Source organism: Anomalospiza imberbis, chromosome 17 (genome assembly GCF_031753505.1).
Source record: "Anomalospiza imberbis isolate Cuckoo-Finch-1a 21T00152 chromosome 17, ASM3175350v1, whole genome shotgun sequence".
NCBI lineage: Eukaryota > Metazoa > Chordata > Aves > Passeriformes > Viduidae > Anomalospiza > Anomalospiza imberbis.
In genome coordinates, this window is record NC_089697.1 from 8,684,784 (window position 1) to 8,709,444 (window position 24,661).

The 24,661-nt window shown below is 45.5% G+C and overlaps 1 protein-coding gene across 1 annotated transcript; it reads left to right on the top strand.

The window, feature by feature from the left end:
• The first annotated feature begins 3,189 nt into the window (after positions 1 to 3,189).
• On the top strand, positions 3,190 to 24,077 carry CHRNA4 (cholinergic receptor nicotinic alpha 4 subunit). Its single transcript, XM_068207922.1, has 6 exons — positions 3,190 to 3,421; positions 4,599 to 4,750; positions 8,215 to 8,259; positions 8,351 to 8,460; positions 16,960 to 18,343; positions 23,487 to 24,077. The coding sequence occupies exons 1-6, from the start codon at positions 3,361 to 3,363 to the stop codon at positions 23,610 to 23,612; spliced, it is 1,878 nt and encodes a 625-aa protein (XP_068064023.1). The 5' UTR covers positions 3,190 to 3,360; the 3' UTR covers positions 23,613 to 24,077.
• Positions 24,078 to 24,661: the final 584 nt, after the last annotated feature.

The following is a 24,661-nucleotide window of genomic DNA, read 5'->3' on the forward strand; positions in this document are numbered from 1 at the left end:
AGGGAAACCTTTTTCACAGGAATGAAGATACAAGGAAAAAAATCCGCTTTGAATGCAAAGCTGGTGTTTCTCAAGCATTCCATTAACCTGCGCTGTCCCTCGTGCCAAGCCCAAATGGGCAACGGGTAAGGAGATATTATCATTATAATGTCTCACTCTGGTAGATTTAAACATCCCAGTGACATTTTACAAAATAAACAGAGGTCAGGGGTTGCCCTGGAGAGCTGGCTGTGACATCCAAGACAAGATCCTGGAGAGAGAGCAAATTCAAAGGAAATGTGCAGTCCTGGATTCCCTGGCAGTGCAGCAGCTTCTGCCTCCTTGAGCAGCTGAGATTTTCAGTATTGAATGAGGCAGGGGAGGGGGCTTAGGCACAGTTTATGTGCAGGCACCCACCTCTCAGGGACCTTCAATCCGCTTCTGCCAGTGTCTTTTATAGAATAAAAAATAGTTGAGAAAGGTTTAAAGTAGACAAGAGATTTACAGGTGTGCAGAATGCAAGAAGGCACAGTCAAGACTTACAGATCCTTGCAAAATCATGGAATTCCTCTAAATGGCTTAAAACTGTGCTTGTTACTGGATTGCCCTTTTTCCAAGGACAAGTCTGAGATTTCACAGGAAATCTTGGGGAAGCACTACCTTGTTTCTGTTTTGTTCAGTCTAGAATCTTCAATTGCTGGGATGTTTGAATCAGCTTTTGTGAACATCTGGATCACCCAAATTATCCACGTCCTTTTTGAACAAAGGAAAATAATAATAATGAGGAGACTCAGAGCTGGGTCCCTGGAAATGAGGCTGGAGTTGCAGCTTTCTGCCACAGTAAAAAAAAATAATTAAAACCTTTAAATGGCATCTTTTGTTCCAGAGTCCCTTGCACATGTACCAGTGGAAGTCATAGCCTTCCAAATTCACACAGGACCTGATGGAAATTTTGTTATGGCCCAATGATGCAGAAAGAAACTGGCAGTGAGATTTAACAAGGTCACTTCAAGGCACAGAAACCACTGTAAAATATGCTCATTCCACACATGGCCAGCGAGGTGAGGGATAAACGTTTCACTAATAGGAAATAGTGATTTATGATTAATTTCCAAAAGAAGGAAATCCTTTTTTAATCAAAATAATTTATAGGGTCAATCTAAAGGCAGTGTTCGCTCGCCAGCATGGAAAGCCAGGCAAGGTGAAGATGGATGGGGTTTGTCCATGGGATTTGAATCAGCTCGGCACAGGAGGGCCTGTAGTCAAGGATACCTGTATTATTTATGGCCAAGGTTTTCAGAAGGGAATAGTTGATCTTGCATCCCTTGGGTTTGGCTGCTCGGGGTGTGACCTGTGCAGAGCACCAGCCTCACTGAAAAAAGGCCTTTAGAAATCTATTCCCCATTATTTGTTGTGTTTGGTGCTCATGGCTGGGTGTAGGTGGACAGAAACCCAGGATTCCCTCATTTAATGCTGCTGGGTCAGAGCTGAGCAAGGCTGAACATAACAAGGGGTACAAGAACCTGCAGACTTCAGATTCCACAGAGAAAAGGTGTTTAAAGAAATGCTAGGAGATTTTTTAGTTGTTGTTTTTGGGAACGTGTGGCTGCAGTAGGAGACAGAGTGATGCTGTTTTAACCCTGGTGAGGAGTGATTGCCCCTCTGCTCCCCTCTTGCTGGAGGTGCTCAGAGCTGCACAGGACCTGGCTCTCAGGATGCATCCCACGCTTCAGCTCCGAGTTAATTTGATCTCACATCTGCTGCTCATTAAATTAATGCTGCATGGTTCCCTGGAATGAGCACTATAGATTTTTATAGCGTATCACAGGTGCTCAGGTGCTGCAGTGAGGGTCAGGACTCCGAAAGCAAAGCAGGAAATTGTTCAGGAATCCATAAAGTGAGAAAATAGGGTGTGATTTGTCACTGGAAAGGCTGATAATTGTTGAGGAAGACATGAGATAAGAAGAACAAGACAAGTCGAGTTTGGTACTACAGTGATGTTATTTATAATCTCACTACAGACCTATTTTCTCTTGTGACTTTAATCCTTCCCATTTGCAGTGAGCAATCTATTATATTGGGAGATATTTGAGATGCTTTGGGAGTAGGGAAAGTATTATACATGAAATATGTGGCTAATATTATTAGAACAGACTCTGATTAATTTTGCAGCTGACAACATTACCCCTGCCTGAAAATTAAATCCATTTGCTATCCGTGTGGAAGTAATTGTGTTAATATCAAAGCTAGTTTTGAAATGAAATGGGGAGAGTTCCACTCCATGTCTCCCATGCAAGGAATCAAGGATATGAGATGAAGGGCTGGAGTAATAATTCCTTGCTCACACAAGGAGTTATCCTTTCCTCCACCAAATTTGCAAGACTCCGGTAGAGTTTTTTGTGATGTATTTAAGGTACATTCAAACATATAGATAAATCCAAGTGACCTTGTCTCAGTCCCACCCCTGGTTTGCAATATTGCCCGTGGGCAGACACTAATATTTGTATTTGTACTACATGTCTGTACAGCACCAAGCACAGCAGAGCCCTGTCCTCCTGGGCAGGTTCATCACCCCAGTAATTATTGACAGCAAAGATACGTGCCCACGCCAGAAATATCTCAGTCTAATTACACTGGAGTGATTTTGAAAAGCAGTTGGACGAGATTAAAGAGACAGCTTTCGTTAATTAAGAACTGTTTGGGCTTCCGGTGCTATAAAGATCCCAGCTGGCCCCATATGCACCTCTGGCTGCAGCTGGGCTCTGATCTCCCCCTTTATTTCTCTTGCAAAAGTTTTCCTCCCTGCAGCCTGTTTGCTGGAGCACAGGGATTCTCTCCTCCTCCTCCTCCTCCTCCTCCTAGGCAGGAGGTGGGCAGGTCTGACTACATTAAATATACAAACACGCTCTGCTCGCTCTCTGCTCCAGAGGCATCATCGGTGGCCCATGAGCAGCAAAACCCGAGCAAAGGCTGCCCCAAGGGCTGGGGGAAGGCTGAAAGCAGCAGCAGCAAACAAACCAGCAGCCAAGAGCCCCGCAGGGAAGGGGAGAGGAGCAGCAGGAGAGCCCAGGAGGACTGGGCACCCCGGGCTCTCACAGGAGCTCTCGGCAGCCCTGGCACATCGCTTGTGAGTAAACGAGCAGCAGCGTCCCAGCAAAGAGCATCCTTCGAGGAGGAAGAGCTGGAGATCACTCGGAAGAGAGAAGAAAAAAAAAAACAAACAACAAAACAACAAAACAAAACCAAAACACCAGCTGCTATCCCTTCCCAGAGGGAGAGAGAGCGAAAGGAGTTTAGGGGAATGAACCTGGAGGATCCAGAGACTCAGAGCGGAAAAGTTGCCCTGACGGGAGACTCTGCACACTGAAGCTCTGCTCCACGATGGGATTTCTCGTGCCTAAGGGAAACCTCCTCCTCCTGCTGTGTGCCAGCATTTTCCCCGGTAAGTTTGAGAAAGCTCTTCTCCCCTTGCTCTGCTCTTTAGCTCTTTCCTCCCTTCTCCCTCTCAAAGACACGCTGCGGAGACCATCCCCTGTCACCAGGGAATTTCCCTGACTCCTCCACCCTTCTGCCCCAGCATTTCTGGTCCCCTGAGCACCAGCCTCTGCTGAGCAGCGCTTTGCCTTTATTTTCTGCTCCTTGTCTGATTTGATGGAGAAAGGGTTAAAGCCGCTGTGGGAAGGGGACAGGAGGGAGAATCCAGACGGGGGCTCAGCATCCTGCTTCTAGCCTGGGCTTTTCTTCCCTGGGTAAAGTGTGTTAATGTGTCTCGGGGCTACAGCTCCGGCTGGGGAGAGCACAGCCAGCGCTCAGCTAATGCTTCCCTTTGTATAATCCAGGGCAGCTAAAGACTAAGTAGAAGCCATATTCCACGAGGGACGTGGGGACAGCCCCCGGCTCCCTCTCCCCTCTGTCTGGTACCGCCGGCACAGGAGCGCAGCTCCTCCGACAGCCTCTGGATGAAACGTGGCTTTAATTTTTAACAACAGCCAGGCACTTCTGACAGCTCCTGGAGCCTACGTGCGGGGTCAGGGCTGCTCCTTGCAGCCTCCAACTTTTAAAGTTATGCCTGAGCAAAACTGGGATCTCGTTATCCAACTTGTGCTCTCCACCATCCTCTTCCTTGTCCCATTGTTTTTGTGAAATATCCACTAAGCAAGTTAAAGAACTGAATTTCAGTCTGCCTTTTTTTTTTTCTGATAGATGTAATGCCAGTTTTTATGTGTAAATCTGATCCAAAATCCCTATCTCTCAGCTGGAGGTTGTTTTTCCTTTTCAGCTTGCCCCTCTAGCATCCCTCTTCCCTGCTTGCAGACTCCAGTGTTAGAAACTTGCCACCACAAAGTGGCCATAAAAATTAGACTAGATTCAGGGAAGAATGGCTCATGAAGTGTTTTCTATACTATATTATTGGTGCCCCCACTTTGTTCAGACCAATCCTGCTCTGTAATAGTGAGAGAGGAATACTGGCAGTGCTGGGGGTAGAGGGGAGACAAATCACCTGAGTAGCATCACCCTCCTGTGTGTCCCCAAGCTGTGGTTTGCTGGAGTTTCCCTCTGGAGAAGGCTCCAGCTGTGCCAGCCCATGGACCTGCAGGTGTTTCATTCCTTCCCCACAGCCTTTGGCCACGTGGAGACCCGAGCCCACGCAGAGGAGAGGCTCCTGAAGAAACTCTTCTCTGGTTATAACAAGTGGTCCCGTCCCGTAGCCAACATCTCGGACGTGGTCCTCGTCCGCTTCGGCCTGTCCATCGCCCAGCTCATCGATGTCGTAAGTGCAGCCTCTTTGTGCAACAAAGGCCAAAATTAACCAGGCTGGGCCAAGGGAGAGGCTCCTGGTGCGTGTGGGCTTTACTGGCTGATCCAGGGTTGGGTTGGGAAGGCTCTGCCCTCAGCAGAGAACAGCAATCATGCAGATGCACCTGGTGGAACACGGTGGCCATCAAAGTAGATCCTTTACTCTTCATTTACTACAGGCAAAATCCCAAATTCCCTATCAAAACCCATGGGAGTGATCACAGCAGGGCAGTGGCGCCGCTGGCATAAATGCCAGAGAATTCTGGCAAAACAATAAATCAAATTCCTAATTTGGAATTTGAGCCATGATCATTAACACTCATTTACACAAGCTAATAAGGACAGTGCTTTGCACACCCTGGGAAGAGAGATTGCCTGAAGAGGTTTCTGCAAATGAAAGTTTTCATGGTTTTTAGCTAATCTGGCAGATATTAACAAGGAAATTCTGAGTGTTTGCTCAGACAGAAGTCACACATGCAAACTGCACATGCCCTGTACAAAACAGAGTGGTCTGCACATAGATTGATGTGCATTGAAACAGTATTTATGGGATTATTCTGGCACAGTGTGTTGGGGTCAAGTGTTGGACAAAGGAGGTCCCTGCAGGGCTGCAGATGCCAGGCACACTCACAGGCTTTAGAGCTTGTGCAGATGTTGCTCCTGCGTTTTTCTCCTTCGTGTCCCTAATTTGCATGTGGCATTTCCTAGGGCAGTGTCCCTGCAGCTGCACATTCTTTGAGCAGGTATTGGGCTGGCTTTCATAAAATCGTTGGGGTTGGAAGGGGCCTTTAAAGGCCATCTTGTCAAAACTCCTTATTTTTCAGAAGATGGGACTCCCTGTTATTTTTTACTGTAGTCATGTGGCAGAATGAAAGGGGTGGTGTTGCCTTAGCCCTGGAAGTGTTCAAGGCCAGGCTGGATGAGTCTTTAATCAGCCTGGTATAGTGGAAGGTGTTGGAGAGGGTTGGGACTGGATGAGCTTTGAAGCCTCTTCCAATACAAACCATTCTGTGATTCCTGTGACTCCTGTGACAATGGAAAGAATAATGCAACCTAAAGACATTACTGGTGTGGGACAATCCCAATAGATGACTCGCCACACAGTTTTATATTTTGAAATCAGATTTTTAGATGAAAAGGAAGCAGCTGAGATGGTTCAGGAGGTGGGGAATCAAAGACACCAGTTGCTGGAGAGTCTCATCTCCTCGTGCAGAAGCCATCCACTTCCAGCTTTGCAGCACAGCAATGGTCTCCCCTTCCCCTCCTCACTCTTATGTCAGCCTGAGGGATCCAGGGCTGTTTGCAGTTGCTAATGTTGAAGTTGCATGGTTCTCATCTGAATAATTGATAAGACTAAAGATAAGACATTAGTGACTGTGGAGGCATGAGAGAGACTTTCCATTATGCAGCTGCTGAATTGTGGAAGAGGGGGGATCGATACACCTGCTCTGCAGAGCTTCCCCAGTTTACTTCAGAAAAATTAATCTTCTTAAAACCATGTCAGTGGTTAGAAGTGCAGCTCACAGGCAGAGCTGTGCTGGGACCTGTGGGCATGGCTGGAGGAGAGCTCTCACCCCTGCTGCTCCAGTCTGTGACTGGTCACACTCCTGCCACCACTGTGGCTCTTCAGCTCCTCTCCCCCTTCCCGACAGTGACAGTTTTGGTGCAAACCCTGCTGCAATTGTTAGACACAATGCTCAGCTCCCAAGACAAGGAGTCTGAAAAGGAAATCAGAGCTGTATTCAAACCCCAGCTCCTGCTGACAAAAGCTGGGGGCAGGGGAAGAGAAATCAATGGGGAACTCGACATTCCTGCATGTCCTTACCTCACCCTGAATTGCTGAGGGCTTTCTGAGACCAGGAATAAGGGGGGAGAGGTCAAATACATGTCCAGGAGCAGCCACTGAGAGACACATTTGGACTCCTGTGCCTGTGTGTCTGCAGGACCTCACGTGCTGTGCTCACCTTGAGAGAAGGGGCCAGGCAGTGCAACACCCCCATGGCTGTGGGGTCACTGCTGCCCTCTGGGCTTGCTCCCTGAGGAGCATCCAGCTGAGGAGGAACTTGCTCATTATCACCTTGCAAACCCCTCTCAGATAATCCCGAGGGACTGGAGCTGTGCTTCACTCGCGTCAGGAGGATGGTGTGGTGATGGGCAGAAACTTCCACCAAGGGTGGTTCCAGGGAGGAGAATTCCAGGAAAAGGCAGCACCTGCTACACTGGGATGCCCCCGTGTTGTGGAGACCCTCAGGTGCTTAAATTGCAAAGTGGTAAGGGAAGCAGGTCCTCAAAGATTGGTCCAGGTCGTGGCAGTCTTTATCTCCATCTTTCACCAGCAGAGAAGCAGCTGGATGTTTTCTCTCCCTTTGTTTCTCACCGGAGTGTTTTTGTATTCCTCCTTCCTCCTTGTGCTTCTGGTCCCTAACCCCAGAGAATCTCTGCTCCAGTTTTACATCTGGTGCCACAACAGCAATGAGGAGGCTCAGGGAGGAGGAGGCAGAGCTCCCCCCAAACTTCCTGGGTTTTAATGTTCACAATCAATCCTGAACTGCCACAAGAGCAAGGTTAATGATGAGCAGTTTGCTGTCAGCTGAGCCCTACCAACTGAGCTGGGTTTGGTGCCAACCAAGGCAAGAGATAAAAAACCCCACACAAATAAACCCTGAGCTCTGGTGGGACACTTCAGTCAGACCAGCACTAGGCTCTGCCCCACATAATTCATCTGAGTTACTTACAGAAGGCACAAAAGGCAAGCAGCAAACAGTAATTAACTCTACTGCAGTGCTGCCAGCATTATAAATGCCTGACATTATTTAAATATGTATCTACAGTCCTACTATTTGTGCACAGAAAGTCTACCCATGGATGGAAATACACCAGGCTGCCCAAGAATTCCATGTCAGCAGAGCAGCTGGGGTTTATTCAGAAAACCTAATCCATAGTGCCACAAGCTCATGTAGGTAGGAGAAATGCTGCTAAGCCTCTTGTTTCCAGAGCTGTGTCCATGGGTGATGTGTCACAGGAGAACACCCTTGCAGATGAAGCTGGAATCCACCACACGTGTGTGAGTTAGGGTTTATATATCTATCACTCCCCTCCAGTGCTCAGGTCAAAGGCAGGCTGGGGAGCTTTTTCCTCTACCTGGTATCATCCTCCCAGACTGAATCCATCAGCACTGAGTAAAATCCCAATAAATTCCAGTCCATCTGCTCACAGGATTGCTTAGGTACAGGCTCAGCTGTTCAGTGGTATCAGACAGCTGTGCCCTGTCCCATGTCAAATGACAGAAACATCTGCTTTTGATTTCCAAGACAGAAATTACATTTATTGAAGAGGTGATTTGTAATTACATAAATGAAATACAATTAAGGGAAATTAAGAGGGTTCTTTGGGCCCCTTAATCTGCTCCTGTAACCAATATCTGATCTTCCATTTCAGGATGAGAAAAATCAAATGATGACCACGAATGTGTGGGTGAAACAGGTGGGTGTCCCCAGATATGTGGTTTTCCATGTTTCTTTTCAGTTTTTCTGCTGAACACTCCCAGCTTTGTAACCACCTCATTTTTTGGCAGGAGTGGCACGACTACAAGCTGCGCTGGGATCCTCAGGAATATGAAAATGTCACCTCCATCCGAATCCCCTCGGAGCTCATCTGGAGGCCAGACATTGTCCTGTACAACAAGTGAGTGTGAGCACTGTGACCAGAGGGCAAACCCATCCTTGCACATTTTCTCTGTTAATGATGTTAAAATGTTTCCACTTGATTTTGTTCTCTGTGGTCGGAGTTCCTGTAGATTCTATAACATGCCTTAAATGACATGACTGACATTCATCACAAGGGCTTTGCTCTCCTGATGATCCTTCCTCTGGGCAGCCAGTTTTGTTGGGGGATGCCAGGTATTGTTTTCTCTTCACATGTCAGATGCACAATTAAGCTGGATTTGAGCTTTCAGTCCTCTTCAATTTCATTTCACCCAGGAGCTCTCCCCTAATTCATCACCATCAACTGGAAAAGCCAATTACTGATGAGGAGCTTAAATAAGGAAAATATGCTGAAACATGTCAGGCTTGTGCATCTACAAACAGGGGTTTCAGGTCAGCTAAATACCATTCTGGAATGATTTCTAAATAGGTACTTTTTCCTCATTGCAGATGCTTGGAATCTGTCTCTTGTATGAACACTTCCTAGGGAGTAGGTTGTGGGTTTCTTTCTTTCCTTTGGAGCCTGTTGATATTCTTAGAAATGCTGCCCAAGTGCCAAGGCTGTTTTCTCCATGGAGCCCCCACCACAGCTCTCCAGTCTCCCAGGGTGTCAGATATCCCAGTTCCCCACCCTAGCACAGGCCCCAGAGAAAACACTTGCTGCAGGCATCAAAGAAAAGCATCTTTGCATGTGGTTGACACTCAGCAAAAACCCTCACAGCAACAGCCAGGCTTGGGTTTAATAAACAGTTGCCTGGTTCTAGCTTGATATAATTTTGCTTCTGTTTAAAAACCAAAATAAATGGCTGAAGCTGGAATCTGCCCAGGGGATTGTGAGCTTTGGAGACTGCAGGGGCTGTTATCTTTTCCATTAGCTCATTCTGGATCCTCAGTGGTGTGGAGTGATTGCAAACCTCTCGGAAATCACTGCATCCTCACTGAGCACCTTTCAGAGATTAGCCCAATGGAAATGATTCATTCAGAGGCACTTGGACCTTCCTGCCCTCCAGGGACACACTCTGAGCATGAGTATTGCATCAAAAGTGCCTCACTTGGCAGCCAAGAAAGGTGTTCACAGCTTCCACTGGAAGGAAAAAAATAATGCCCTTGTAATTCTCGTTGTCATTAATGACAATGGCAAGGGTTATTATTTTTGGAGCTTCTGGTGGTTGTTGTGGTGGACCATGGTGCCAAAGGAAATGGCATGGCACAATCCCTGCGTGACCTTTGTGTGTCAAACCATCCCTTTGCTGGAGCTTCTGGCACAAGAACCTGATATGTCACCTCTGCTTCCTCTCCCTTGGCTCAACACGGTTGATGAGGTTGGCCCTTGCAAGGAGGAGCCAGGAAATAAGGAATCACAGAATGACAGAATGGTTCAGGATGACCAAGATCTTAAATGTGATCTCATCCCAGTGGCAGGGACACTTTCCACTAGACCAGGATGCTCAAAGCCCTGCTCAACCTTGCCTTGACCACTTCCACGCATGAGGAAGACTCCACGAGACCTTGGTATCCTTTAGGTCTCTGGACATTTTGGGGTTTCATGCTGAAGACATCCTCCAGATGTCCAGGACACCCAGACCTTGAGCTGGGCAGCCTTTGGCTCCTGCCCCTCACACGCTCTGCCCCTCTGCCCCGTTGTTGTAGTTCACTGTTGCTGTCACTTGAGTCTCTACAGGGACTCCAGGGGTCTGATCTCCTGGCCACAGCAGCTGCTCCAGAATGTCCTTCTCAACCTCTTCTGGGCAGTGAGAGTTTCAGTCCTGCCCACCCTACTGCTCTGACTTGCAGTGGCAAATCTGACTGTCCTGGGACCTGCTGCCTGCTGACACAGGGAGAGCTCATGCCTCAGCTCCCCAAATCCAAGCTGCTTCCCTCCCTTGATCCATACTTAGCATTAATGATCATGCATTCATCTGTTGGTTGTCATGAGTCTATCATGCATTTTTAATTGGTTGTTTTATCCATTAATTAAACATGGATGTCAGCTAGGTACTAGACATCAGTGGGTTTCCATGAATTCCATGTGTCTTCACTGCTGTATTTCCCTTTGTTCTTATGCAAAATGTTTTCTGCCCTGAGATGCACTCCTCTCTTCCACCTAACTTCCTGCCAAACACATCTGGAGCTGCAGCCAATATCTTCATCAGGTTTCACATATTTTAGGGATTGCAGGGCAAATGCAAGGCAAAACCTTCAGAGTGAGGGGACACCAAGGTGAGGCTCTTTGGCACAGGATTTCACCAACTGCATTCCCAGCCAGGCCTTCTCCTGGTGGGCATCTCAGCTGGAAATGATGCTAACAAGGAGTCCATCTCATATTTTACACACGTATATGTACAATTTAGAGGGAGTTTAACACCACTGCACATGATTCTGGGTCTCTGAGAGCAAGAGAATGTGCAAAGAAACCTTGGTGGAAGAGAGTGAGAGGCCACACTGACCTTTTGCTGTCTTCAGGCTGTTTAGTGTGAGCTAATTATTGCTTATAATATTATTGAAATATGGTGTTTCTGTTGGATGGACTCCTTTAGGAAAGATTATACAAATACCTCTTCTGTTTTCATCTTGGGCTATATATTACAGAAATGGTAAATTTTCAATGGATTGCAGATTTACATATTTAAAGGAAACCTAACCCTTTGTTGTGAGGTTACTCTTATATCTTGGCTCATTATTGTAAAAAACATTCCATTTTCTCACTCTAGAGACCCAAATTAAATCAGTAAATTCAGCTGGTTTGGCCTAGAGACTAAATGTAGTTGTCAACATTCATAAGGAATATGAAAAGAAATTAATATCCTACAGGGAAATTAATATGCTGCTGAATTTTCAGGCATGATGAGATAAGTTCCAAGACTCTGCAAATGGTTTCTACTGGATGTGACATAACATATGTACAACAGAGGAATATGAGTTCCTCATAGTGAAGTGACAAAGCCTCCTCTTTGCCAAAAAACCAGGCTGTTCCTTATCTGAGGTTGTAAAGGCTCTTCAGGCACCACCAAATCATTTCTAAATGAATTCTCTAATCCTCTGCATTGATTTGTTTTTCCATTCATGAATGGCTTTGAAGCACATTTTAGGGTTTTTTTTTGTATATTTGAAGTACAAAAAGTGAATTGTATTTTTTTCTCTAATGAGGGAATAAGCTCTTGGGGGTTGCATTTTTTGTTTGTAGTGGGGCTTTTTGATTTTGGTTTTTTTTTTTTTTTTCCTTCTCCACCACTGTGTTGAGTCACTTGTTCAACAAAATCCCTGGAAGCACAGGTTTGCATCCAGGTGCTCCAACTGCTGAAGGCTGCCCAGGGCAATCCAAGCCCATATCCTTGAGCCTATGCTGGTTTTCAGCTGGATAGTCATGGTATTATCACAGCATTTGTCTTCTCCAGCCTGGTGATTGCAAAACCTGGGAAGAAGCTACTGGGAATATTGAGAATTCAGAAGTTTCTCTTTTCTTGGTATTTTCTGGGATTAACTGTTCCAGAAGGTAATCCCTGCCTTAGAATCCACAGTTACCAAAAAAAAAAACCAAAAAACCAAAGAAATAAAAAAGACATGATCAGATGTGAAGGAAAATAAAATACAAATTTCTGTAATTACGCATAGGAAATATCTTGAGGAATTCATCCAGTGATAAAATGGACACAAAGGGATTACTGGACTGGGTAAGAAGATCATCTGTCAGGCACCTTTTGAAAATCATGGAAAAGCGAAGAGTTTTTTTGAAAAGTACTGTAGCAGCTTGTTCTCGTGAACCATACTGTGATGTCTGCAACCAGTTAGATTTATGGAGTAACACTGGTTTCATGACTCATCCCAAAGCTCTTTGGAGGAGAAATACCAAAAGATGCCCCAGCGTAACCTTTAAAATTGGAAACATACTTGACATTTTTCTTTATGTGCATTGGCACAGATCTCCTCATTCTGCACCAGCTATAATTATAATAGGCCAAGAAAAAAAAAATCACAGATTCACCCTTCAGTTCTCCTGATTCTTCTGGCAGGCTCAGTAGTTGTTTTTCTGGAGAGGGACATCTTCAGATGCTTTGAGGTTTGCTGCCAAGCTCTACCCAGCAATGCAGGAGCTGATAGAAGGAAATCTAAAGAGGGATCCCTCTCCTGGGCTGCTGCTCTGTTCACACCCAAGGGCTGCTCCTACCATTCTAAGGACAGAGCAGGAGCTCTGCCTTCAAAGTGCTGGCAAGGATCCTTGGCAAAGGGGAGAATTGGAGCAAACTGCACCAATCCAGCAGAGTCAGAGCCTCCTGAGACACCTGTGCTCATTCCATCGGCCTAGCACAGCCTTTGCTGAGAATGGTGCCTGTTTTGCTGAGCAGCAATCAAAATATCATTAGTTACTGCTGGTTTCTAAACACCCAAATCAAGCAAAAGCTGGGATGTGACTGAGGGAAGTCCCATCAGGGCACACACATCTCCCCTGGGCACCCAGGAAGTTTTGTACCCAAGTTGCCAAGATCCTGGAGGTATTTAGAACCCAACTAGGTAAGGTCCTGATCCTCTTGGAGCTGACCTGCTTTGAGCAGGGAGTTTTGGGCAGGAGACAGTTCCAGAGACGCCTTCCAAGCAGTGCATTTGAGTTATTTGGTAGCACAAAACAGTATCTATTTTCCAGTAAATATTTTCTGGTTTCCCTTTGAAGAGAATTTTAATCTGAATATTCCAGAAGCAGCTCTGTAATGTGCACCAAAAGGGTGCAGGCTCCTAATACTACATTTTTTTCTTTGTTACTGCTCTTTGATGAAAAATGCTTTGAGTGAGGACATTCTACTCTATCCATATATGTGTATAGAAAATTTTCAGGCTTTTAAAGGTCTGTTTGGATTTAAATTGCATCATCAGAAATTAAAATAAATGTGTGCCTCATTTACATGCACTCTGAAAACACTTAATTTTGTGAGATTGTGTATCTCTCAACTGCAGGAAAATAGAAAGTGGCAAAAGAAAATAAAAATTCTCTGTCAGCAGAGCTTTTTAGTAGAACATGGCTGGTAGATGTCAGTAAAACAATGCCATCCTTAAACCCTTATAAACTTAGGAGATTTAGTAGAGCAGCCTTTCTTCTCGAAATGAGAAATCAAAGGCTGCAGGACACAGCAGCCTTTTTATTTTTTGAAAAAAAATAAGTTATCGTCTTCTCTCTTTCTTGGTGTGCACTTTCTTGGTGTGCTGTGTTTGACATAAAAATATAAGAGCTCTAGTTCTTTATCACTGACATATTTTTAAAACTGTCAGGTCAGAGTAACCATGAGAGCCTGACTGTCTGAATTCTCCAGCTCTTGTGATGTTTGCCTTGCACTCACGCCTTCTTCCAAATGGATTTTCATGACAACTGTCACAACAGAGTGATCTCCACTGAGTGAGATGAGAACGTGCTACTGCTCTAAAGGAATGCCTGCAGATTTTCTCTGTCCCACTTCATCAGGTCTCCCACCTTCCTGTCTAAGGCAGTATTCACGTGGTGCAGGCAGGGCTGTAGGAACAGGAATGGGTTTTCCCACAGCAAAGCTGTCCAAAAGAACACAGGGTTTCCCCAGTCTCCCAACTGCAGACTGTGCAGTTGGTTATCTCACCTTCATCCCTTGGAGATTGGAGAAAGACTTTGGAAAGCACTCAACAGCCAGATGACCTTGTTTGCTCCCTCTCTGATGTGGAGAGGAGCAGAATCAAAGTCTCATGCAGGAGGGGAGGGAGAATCTCTTCAGGCTCCCTGCATGGGCAGGGTGCCAGCAGGCACAGCTTCCAATCCACTAAACATATGCTTAAAGGTCCAGTGTGGGTGTAAATCTTGGGGAAAGAGGCAAAAATATATGGATGCATGAAGGATGAGACAAGTGGGAATACTGCCTTTGCATGATGTGGCTGGCTGGGATGTATTCTATGTACACAGCATGGCTGATTTACCCTGCTTACAAATTCCTCTGCATTGAACTGCAATGAGAAATACAAACATACTCAGTAAAGTCAGGAGTTCCTTCACAGTCCTGGTAGGTTGGTGAGGCTGGAGCTTTCCAGGGTGTTTTATGGCTCCTCAGAGTCAATAACTGACTAAATCCAAGGAGATTTTCTGCAGCTGGTTTCACTCCTGCCATATCACTGCAGGCAAAATCCAGCCTGGAAGGCAGTGCCAGTATTATTTGTAAAAACATGTGAGCCAAAGAGGACCCAGGATGAAGTTGGGTTTGTTAGGCGAGCAATTAAAAATAATTTTAAAAAAATGTTCCTCATTAAAAAGCAGATAATTTACAGAAACAAATGACACACAAGATCTACAGCATCACAGTGGTTCCATCTACGCTTGCAGAGGAGGAGTGTGGTGACTGTAAAACTGCCAGGGAAGGCATATCTGGGAATGAAACAGAGTTACATGAATTATTATCATTTCTGGATGCAATTTTAGAAAGTTTAGCATGTTTGTTCCCAAGAGTTTTCAAAAGAAAAATGCACACCTGTGTTGTTTATCCAGCCACTTACACGCTGCTCTGCCTAAGAAGGGAAACACTCATAGTGGATTCTCATAATCCCTTTTCTCTAATAAGATCCAATTAAAAATATTGCTCCATTAATGAGCGATTTAATCATGCCTCAGAGATATCATTAAATGCAGAATTGGATTCCATATTCCTATTGAGATTTAAAAAGAAAACAACCAAGAACAGAAAGCGCTGGACTGTCACTTGCTGTGCACATTTCACTTCTCAATCTGGCTTTACTATGCTCCTGGCAAAACCCAGGAGAAAAAAAAAAGGTGGTTTTCATCCAAATCATATGTTCTGGAGTGTAAATTAGATTTAAGAAAGAAGAGGTAAGACAGGAGCTGGATGGATTGTACAATGGCCCAGGTTTGTTTGCTTCGGAGTAGATGACCGTGCTGATTTTGTCTTAATCCCTTTGTGAGAGTCTTGTATGTAGCTTCCACTCTATTTTAAAGTGTTTTAAATATTTTGTGTTCTTTTGATTAGCCCAAAATCTGCCCCAAAGAACACAAAGAACAAAGAAGAGTTTAGTAAAACCTGGTTCTCCACCACACAAGAATTCTGAATTTATTTTTCCATTAGTTCAAGCAACCTAGAAAATTGTCTCAAGGACATCTGGGCTGTGATCCTGAGGCCTGGGGACATTTCCATCTCTGCCCAGAAACCACATTAGCCAAGGCTGCTCAGCAAGTGCCATATCCTGCCACTATTTCCCAATACTACACCAATTTCATTTTTAGGATGTTCCACAGGGCAAGTGGAAATATGTGAGTTGTGAGGCCCTGGCACAGTCTGCCCAGAGAAGCTGTGGCTGTCTCATCTCTGGAATTGTTCCTGGCCAGATTGGATGGGGATTGGTGCAATCTGGTCTGGTGGAAAGGAAAAAAAAAAAGAAACTTCCATGGCAGGGAGTTGAAATCAGGTTGTCTTTGAGATCCTTTGCAACCCAAATCATTCCATGATTCTATGAAACTACCAAAAAGTCCTTTTTTTTTTTTTTCCAATTTTGCTTATAAATGAATGGTCTCCTAAAGAAGTTAACTCAGAAAGTTCCTGTGTCTTCTGCAGCTTGAGGAGCCCTGCTGGATCACCCGTGTGTTGAAGATCTTGCTGCTGGTAGGGAGGAGGAGTGCCCCTGTCACTGTGTGGCTGCTGTCAGGGCACATCTGGGCACTGAAGCAGCAGAGCAGGGCCCAGGGATTTTGGGAACTGCAGGCTGGGCTGGCTTCAGCCAGAAGCACTGGGCAGGAGCAGAGAGCTTTCTATCTGTATCAGCCTGAATAATTCATCTCAAGTTTTTAGCAGAAGCTCTCTTCCCCTGCACAGCCTGTCCTTTGTCTGGCAGTGCTGCTGTTTGTAACTTGGGTTTTTCCTCCAAAAGTCTGGAAAATACAAGTTATTCATACAATTCCAATACAAACTCCTGAGCTGTTATCTGTTTGTCTGATAACCCCCAGCTGAGGGTTCCTGTGAGAAGACACCACAAAAGCCAATTCTCTTCCCAACTGGGAAATCAAAAGATTAATGTTCATTACTCCTACTAATAGGATGTTCTTGCTGTTTTTCACATAAAATACTGGGTGATTACCCAACACCCTTTCATTTTTAGCAGCTGTCACAAATAATCCTGCCAAGCCCACAGCTACACTATCTGATAGTACTTCCTCCCACTTCTAAAACAAACTCAACCCATTCCAGAGCACATCTGGGACACCTTTGGGGAAAACCTGTGTACAATCACATCAAGGAACTGACTTATGCCAGGGGAAGGCTGACATGTGCATGAATTCCAGGGCTTGTGTAAGCCAAGAGCTCAAAATCCACTGGACAGAGTAGATGAATCCAGTGTTTGGACATGATGTGCCTCTTGCATCTCTCAGGTAATTTGGAAGCCAGGCACTAAATATCCTATTTCCTTAACAGAGTTGACATGTTCTAGAGAAGTCTGAGCCTTTTTTTTGTCTTCCATCTGTCCCCAGTGCTGATGGCGACTTTGCAGTCACCCACCTGACCAAGGCTCATCTCTTCTATGACGGGAGAATTAAATGGATGCCCCCTGCTATCTATAAAAGCTCCTGCAGCATCGATGTCACCTTCTTCCCCTTTGACCAGCAAAACTGCACGATGAAGTTTGGCTCCTGGACCTACGACAAAGCCAAGATAGACTTGGTGAGCATGCACAGCCATGTGGACCAGCTGGACTACTGGGAGAGTGGGGAGTGGGTCATCATCAACGCTGTGGGCAATTACAACAGCAAGAAATACGAGTGCTGCACAGAGATCTACCCTGATATAACTTATTCCTTCATTATCCGGAGGCTGCCGCTGTTCTACACCATCAACCTGATCATCCCCTGCCTGCTGATCTCCTGCCTGACCGTCCTGGTCTTTTACCTGCCCTCTGAGTGTGGAGAGAAGATAACCCTGTGCATCTCCGTGCTGCTGTCCCTCACTGTCTTCCTGCTGCTCATCACGGAGATCATCCCCTCCACCTCCTTGGTCATCCCTCTGATTGGGGAGTACCTCCTCTTCACCATGATATTCGTTACCTTGTCTATCATCATCACTGTCTTCGTGCTCAACGTGCACCACCGCTCCCCCCGCACCCACACCATGCCGGACTGGGTGAGGAGGGTCTTCCTTGACGTAGTTCCACGGATCCTTTTCATGAAACGTCCCTCCACAGTGAAGGACAATTGCAAGAAGCTCATTGAGTCCATGCACAAAATAACCAATGCACCGAGGCTTTGGTCCGAGATGGACGTGGAACCCAACTTCACTACCTCATCCTCCCCCAGCCCCCAGAGCAATGAGCCATCACCCACCTCCTCCTTCTGCGCCCACCTCGAGGAGCCAGCCAAGCCTCAGCCCATCTGCAAGTCCCCCTCTGGGCAGTACTCTGTGCTGCACCCAGAGCCCGTACAGGTGACCTGTTCCTCTCCACAGCCCTCCTGCCACCCCCTGAGCAACACCCAGGCCACCTCTATTTTGAAAGGCAGGTCACTCAGTGTCCAGCAGATGTACAGCCCCAGCAAGGCAGAGGAGGAGGGGACAATCCGTTGCAGGTCCCGGAGCATCCAGTATTGCTACCTGCAAGAGGACTCTTCCCAGACCAATGGCCACTCCAGTGGTTCTCCAGCATCCCAGCGGTGCCACCTCAACGGGGAGCAGCCCCAGCACAAGCCCCCTCAGTGCAAGTGTAAGTGCAAAAGGGGCGTGATGGCTGGCACAGCAGCCCAGGGGAGCAAGAGCCACGGCACCAAAGAGCAGCACCTGGTGCTGATGTCCCCAGCCCTGAAGCTGGCAGTGGAAGGGGTTCACTACATCGCAGACCACCTGCGGGCAGAGGACGCGGATTTCTCGGTGAGTATTCCAGCAGAGCTTGCTCTCCTTCAGGAAGTCAGAAATGAGCTGCTAAGGGAGCCGCAGCAAGCCTTGAGCTGTGCGGAGTGTGTGTGTTGAGGCAGGCTCAGCCATACCTCTAGTGGGGGTTTTGGCCACTGTAGGCACAGCTGGAGATGTCCTTGGGGTCTTGGAAATGAGGGCCAAGGGGGCAGCACAACCAGGTCATGCTCAGGGCTGCTCTAGAACAGTGGATTCTCCAGCAGAAAATAGGAGCGAAGTTGTTGTTAGGCAGCAAAGAAGCAGCTTGGTTTGTGAGAGACCCAAAATGCAGCCATCTCACAGGTACAGAGACATTTCTTATTTAAACCTCTGACAAATGGGGAATTCACACTCTCTGCTTTTTATTAATCACTGACTGTGACTGTGGAGCCCAGGAAAGCAAATTGCCCAAGCAGGCTGTGGGAAGCGGTAGTAGTGTGGGGGTACTGCAGGGTCTCTTCAGCTCTGCTCATGTATTGTGATGTGATTCCTCATTTGTGGACTTCCACTGGAGCAGTTGGCTTTGTGCAGGGAGGTGGGGGAACAAATCTCCTGCTTATTCTGTGGGGGTAAATATGGCTAGAAATAAAAGGAGTAGAGGCTGAAAGGATTTCTTTTCATGGAGACACTGATGCATGGATAACAAATGCCACATCCTTTCACAGCTCTTGTAGCTCTTTCCTGCAGGACTGTGGATATTGTTTGCTAGTAATTATGTCCATAATGAAAGGAGGCACAAGATAACCTGAAGTTAGTCATCTTATTAAAGAAAAGTCTTATCTACCTTTTCCCGGGCAGATCCATGTGCAAAAGGTGCTTTTTAGCTTTGTCTACAGTTTAAATTTCTTAAGATTTAGAATCAGTGCAAGTCATAGCGTGTTTATACAAGATTTCCTGTGCATAGAGAGTGTCTTTTATTTGCATCTTTCACAGCACTGAGCACCAGCAAGAAAAGCTTAAATACTACAGTCCATTTCTATACTCTTTGATATGATAGTTAAAGGCCTCTGTTCTTCAATGGATTTCACTTCACAGCATCCCTTTGAGGAAGGAACTGTTAATTCCTTATGTCAAGGAGTTACAGCCAAAACACAAACTTTCTATTCAAGGTCACAGAACCAATCTGTGGCAGAGATGGGTTGTGAATCCTCATCTTCATTAGTTGCCAGTCCAAAACTCCTTGCCAGGGTAAAGCACTTCAGAAGCACATTAGGAGTGCAGGAATTAAAGTCTGCTCTCTCCCTCTGGCAACAATCACAAGTAAACCCTTGGATGTCAGTTGAGTTTAGCTCAATTTTTTCCCCATGGTGCAAATGAAAAAATATTACACCAATAATACTTCCCATTTCAAATTATTCTGCCTGCTGAGCTGGTTGGTGTTAAAAAGATTGGACTCAATTAATATTTTGGGTTCCTTCCTCTTAATTTTTTTAATGAAGCAGTCTTCAAAAGCCACAGATTTTCTTCTGATACCTTCTGCTGCTCTTCCCTCTTAAAATTAAGTGATCATCCTGAGGAGAAAGCTATTTACAGTACTAAACATCAAAAGCAGAAGAAAAGGAGCAGCTTTGAGCCTTTGGTCTCTGACCCAAGCTCCTGCCAGCCCAGGCTGTGAGGAGAGGCACCGGGAAAACATCCAGCAATGAGCTGTGGGCAGCTTTGTGGGCTCCCCCGGGGATTTGGGGTGACCTTTCTCCACTGTTCCACAGCAGCTGTGGTTGGCACAGAAGGCAGAGATTGAGTTTTCAGATAGAGGGCATAATGCTGACTCCACTGTGGGGCTGCACTGTTTTCTCTCTCTGGACCCAAGTAACGTAAAGTAGGAAAGCACAATTTTTTTTCTCCCAGTGGAAATGAAAAAGAAGAAGGAAAATGATCTTCTGGAACTGAAATATACTGTGAGGAGCAGAACTGATCTAATAAAATGAGAATTTATTGGGGAAAAAAATCAGTACTCAGAAATTTGCTTTCATCTTAAAATCAAATTGTGGCATTTCTTCATGGAAGTCTTCAATAAATCTATCAGCAGGCACCTCTGATGCAGCTACTGAGACACATCTTGCTGTCTTGTGGGCAATATTTCCAGAGACATTCACCTTCCCAGAAGGAGAACAGAGCTTCTTTTAAGTTCCTGTCTCTTTATTTTTTCTCTAAAGCTCCATTGCCACAGGGGCAGTGCTTCTAAATTAAAAGTAAATAGCTCATTTAATTAAGTGCTCCAGTGAAGAGAAAATGGGAAATGCAAGAGGCAGTTGTTTGTTACAGAAGGATATCTGCAAACAATACAGGCACAATGGGGCACTGGGGAAAACACACGGTGGAATTGCCCAGCATAAGATGGAAATGCCATTAGGAATTAATTACAGACTGAAAGGCAAAAAAAGTTCCATGTCACACATCAGCCAAAATAACCAGACAGCACCAGCACCATCTGGGAAGTCGTTCTGTCCATGGCTGTGTGCATCTCTGGAATGCTCTGATATGAAGACATTTAAAAATAAAATGGGAAGGAATAAAGCTGAGGGGCAGGAAACAGGATAATCTCACAGGGTTATTTTTAACAAAGTACAATAAAACCGCCTGGGACTGCTCTAATCTGTGTTGCAGACTCCAGGTCCTGGGCATCAGATGTCACCAAGGCACCTCAATCCTCCACTCAAATCCTGAGGCTCAGACCAACAAGGAGCTGGACCAGGGCTGAGCTGCAGATTCCCACTTTTCAGGAGTTTGGGAGTGGGGGAGTCAGCTGGTTCTTCCCCTGATTGTTTCCCAAAAATAATTTCGAGTGAGCTTCTTAAAAACTAATCAAAATAGAGGTCAGGAGCTGTGGTGGCAGATGTTGGCAGCTGCATGGATGTCAGAGAGACGTCTGTGGATCAGACTCCACCTGGGCTGCTGGACCACGAGGAAATGCTGCAATGGTGGCAGAACACAAAACAAAAAATCCAGATCATTTTCTCTCCCTCATCCTTTTTTTTTTTTTTTCTTTTATTATCTCCCTGTAATTTCCAATTTCACCCTCTGTGCTCTCAGTCTGAAGCTGGATATTGATTTTACAAATATCTGATGCACTCCCAGCCATCATTTTCAGGATGGGCTCAGTATTTCTGTATACACCATTATATTAGAAAGCAAATTCCTGTCCAAGTTGTTCATCCCCCACTTTCCTCTTCTTTCTCAGAGAGAAACTCATCGAGTTTCTTTTCTTTGTGTGATCTAGCACTTATATTTACTAGCATAAATATTCAAAGAAAGTTATTACACCAAAATGAGACATTATTTACTCAATCCAGCTTTCCAGCTGAACATCAGATGGGAAATTTCAGATTTGCTTTACACATTGGTTGCATCATAAAACATGAATCCCATAAAAACAATCATCCAGGGCTTGCTTAGAAGCTTTTTTCATGAGGGATTTTAAGCATAGAGACTCATACTCTCAGCAAGTGATGAATAGGTCAGAAAATAAGTGCAGCAAAAGGGAGTTATCCACTGAACTCTTATCACAGAACTGTAGAGTCACAGAATGGTTTGGGTTGGAAGGGACCTTAAGGCTCATCTCATTCCACCTGCCATGAGCAGAGCCCCATCCAACCTGCCCTTGAACTTCCCATGGATGGGGCAGCCACAGCTTCTCTGGGCAGCTGTGCCAGGGCCTCAGCACCCCCACAGTAAAGGATTTCTTCCTAATTTCTAATCTAAAATACTACATTTCAGTTTAAAGCCATTGCCCCTTGTCCTGTTACCACATGATTTTATAAATTTGAATAAATTATAGTTCACAACCCAAGGTAATGATACAATCTTGGGATGAGAGAATTCCTTTTGATTTTAAGGGTCAATATTTTTTTTTAACTTACCCTAATTACAGATGGTTGTGCAGAGGGCTGTACAATCATAAGATACCATGATTTTTCCCAAGAAGATGACAAGATGCAGGATGAACATGGTTGAGTTCTCTGCCTGTTCAGTAGTAAAGGCTGCTGGTTCAGTAGTCAATGCTGGTTTTAAAAGGAATAAATCTATCCATTTAATGAAAACATTGAACCCATTCTTATGCTTTTGACAACATTCAGATATTCCTGAAATTGAAAATGCTTTGTTCAGAGAAAATATAATATGGTTTCCAGTGCGTGCCTCATTTCCCAGCTCACAAAGCTGCTCACTGAGCCAAGGAGCTCAGCAACACCACTGTACCTGTGGAAACATCCTCTGCTGCAAAAAGCATTTCACTGACAGCTGGATTGCTTCCTTTACCAAAATGCATTTTTGGCAGCTTTGCTGTCCCTGTCTCCTTTCACCACTCACAGCCACTGGGGAGGTTTGAGTGGGTTCCTGCTGGGATGTTTTCCCCAAAGAGCAAGGCAGCATGCCTAATTTCAGCCCTCGGGTCTATTAATCACCAAGTGGGAAATTGTAGGAAATCATAATGGGTACAGTCATATCAAATAGAACTATACCACCTGATCAGGCCGCTTCCTGGGAAAGAAATTACTAATAGCAATGTAATAAAAGAGGTTTTCATATGTATATGGTTTCTTAATGAAGCAGTTATTTACCATTTCTGCCTCATGGTACTAGAACTCCCCAGAGAGGAACTGCTGGAAAATCCTCCCACAGCAAGGCAAAAAAGGGGATAAAGGAGGGTGAGGGTACTTTTATTTGCTGGTTCATTTTCACTGCTTATTCACCCAAAGCCGTGAATCCCTGCACAGGAAGAGTTTGGCTTTGTTAATCTGTAAGCAAATCTTTTTATGAGCATGGGCAAACAAGTCATTTCTTACCCCCACTGCCCCAGCTTGAATCACAGCCTCATTTACACATCCAGTTACAGCTGTTGCTGATGGAGAATGGGAGAGTGAGTGTGCAGATGGCCTTAATCATCCACAGGGGTGTGCTATCCATAGGGATTTGTGACTTCACATGCAGTCAGAGGATCACTCAGGTGATTGATGAATAAACCTTTGCCATTTTATAGGACCCCTAAGTGTGAGTGAGACCTCCCCATCCTATCTCTGGAATTATATTAAAATATCCTACTTTGGAGTAAAGCTCTAAGAGTTTTCATAAATCTTAATCTCCAGTAAATGTCAGTAATTGGCCTCTCCCCTCTGTGTTCCAGGTGAAGGAAGACTGGAAGTACGTTGCAATGGTCATCGACAGGATCTTCCTCTGGATGTTCATCATTGTGTGCTTGCTGGGAACTGTTGGGCTCTTTCTCCCACCGTGGCTGGCGGGAATGATCTAAATATAGCACCAAAGGGAAGAAATTATTGTCCCACTATCCCACTGTATGGATTTTAGTTCACCTGGAAGGAAAGAACAGAGAAATGGAGGCAGCCCTTTGAATAATTCGCTGAGTGTCCACACTTGAGCTGCTCCCCAGCTCTCGGGGAATCCTTGCCGAGGTCACATTGTTTTGCCAAGCCATTTTCATCTCCTCCATCTAATTTAGGGGAAAAGTTCTTATCAAAGTCTGTACATAGCATGGTGGCATTCATTGGCATATACTCAGCAGTGTAAGAACACGAGCTTGTCCCTAAAGCAGCACAGAAAGGGGCTCTGCATCCACAAAGCAGCCCCTGGCAATAGCTCCAGTCACCCTCAGCAGTCTCACTGTGCCCTGCCCAGTGATTTTGCCCTGTCAGGCTGAAGTCTTTCAGGACTATGTCCCTGTATGAGTCATTTTATAAATAAAGTTCCAAATTTGGGATACCTGTGCAGGATGTGGTCTGTGTTCAGTTGGTAAAGGCAGAGAGTCTGGAAAGGTTTAAATGACTGCTTGGGACCAACAGTGATCATTAGCACAGCAGATGCAGATTTCATACAGATTTTACTTTGGCCAGTGCCCTCCAGGAACTGTGGAGACTGGGGATGAATGAGGATCAGGAAAATGGAGGGAGGATTTGGGGTTAAGACTGGGACCACATTGGCAACACTTTAGGGTACTTTCAGAGGAAATCTCCTGGATTCAAATTATGGCTTCTGCAAAACAGCAGAGGGTCACCCTGAGCTGTAAAACCGTTGATGCAAGTGGGGAAGGTACCTAAGACATGGGGAAGCCAGACAGAAATCCAGGATGATGTCAGGATAATAAAGAAATGTGCCAGGGTCACCTAGAGCGGGTTATTTAGGTCACAGAGAGAGAGAGACTCCATGATCTCCCAGGCAGCCTCAGTGCTCTGCCACCCTCAGTGTAAAGCAGTTTTTCCTCATGTTGAGGGGAAACTTCGTGTCTTTCAGTCTGTCCGGCTCGGTTTGGTCTGGCTCACCGTTCCCGTTCTCAATGCTGGGTGC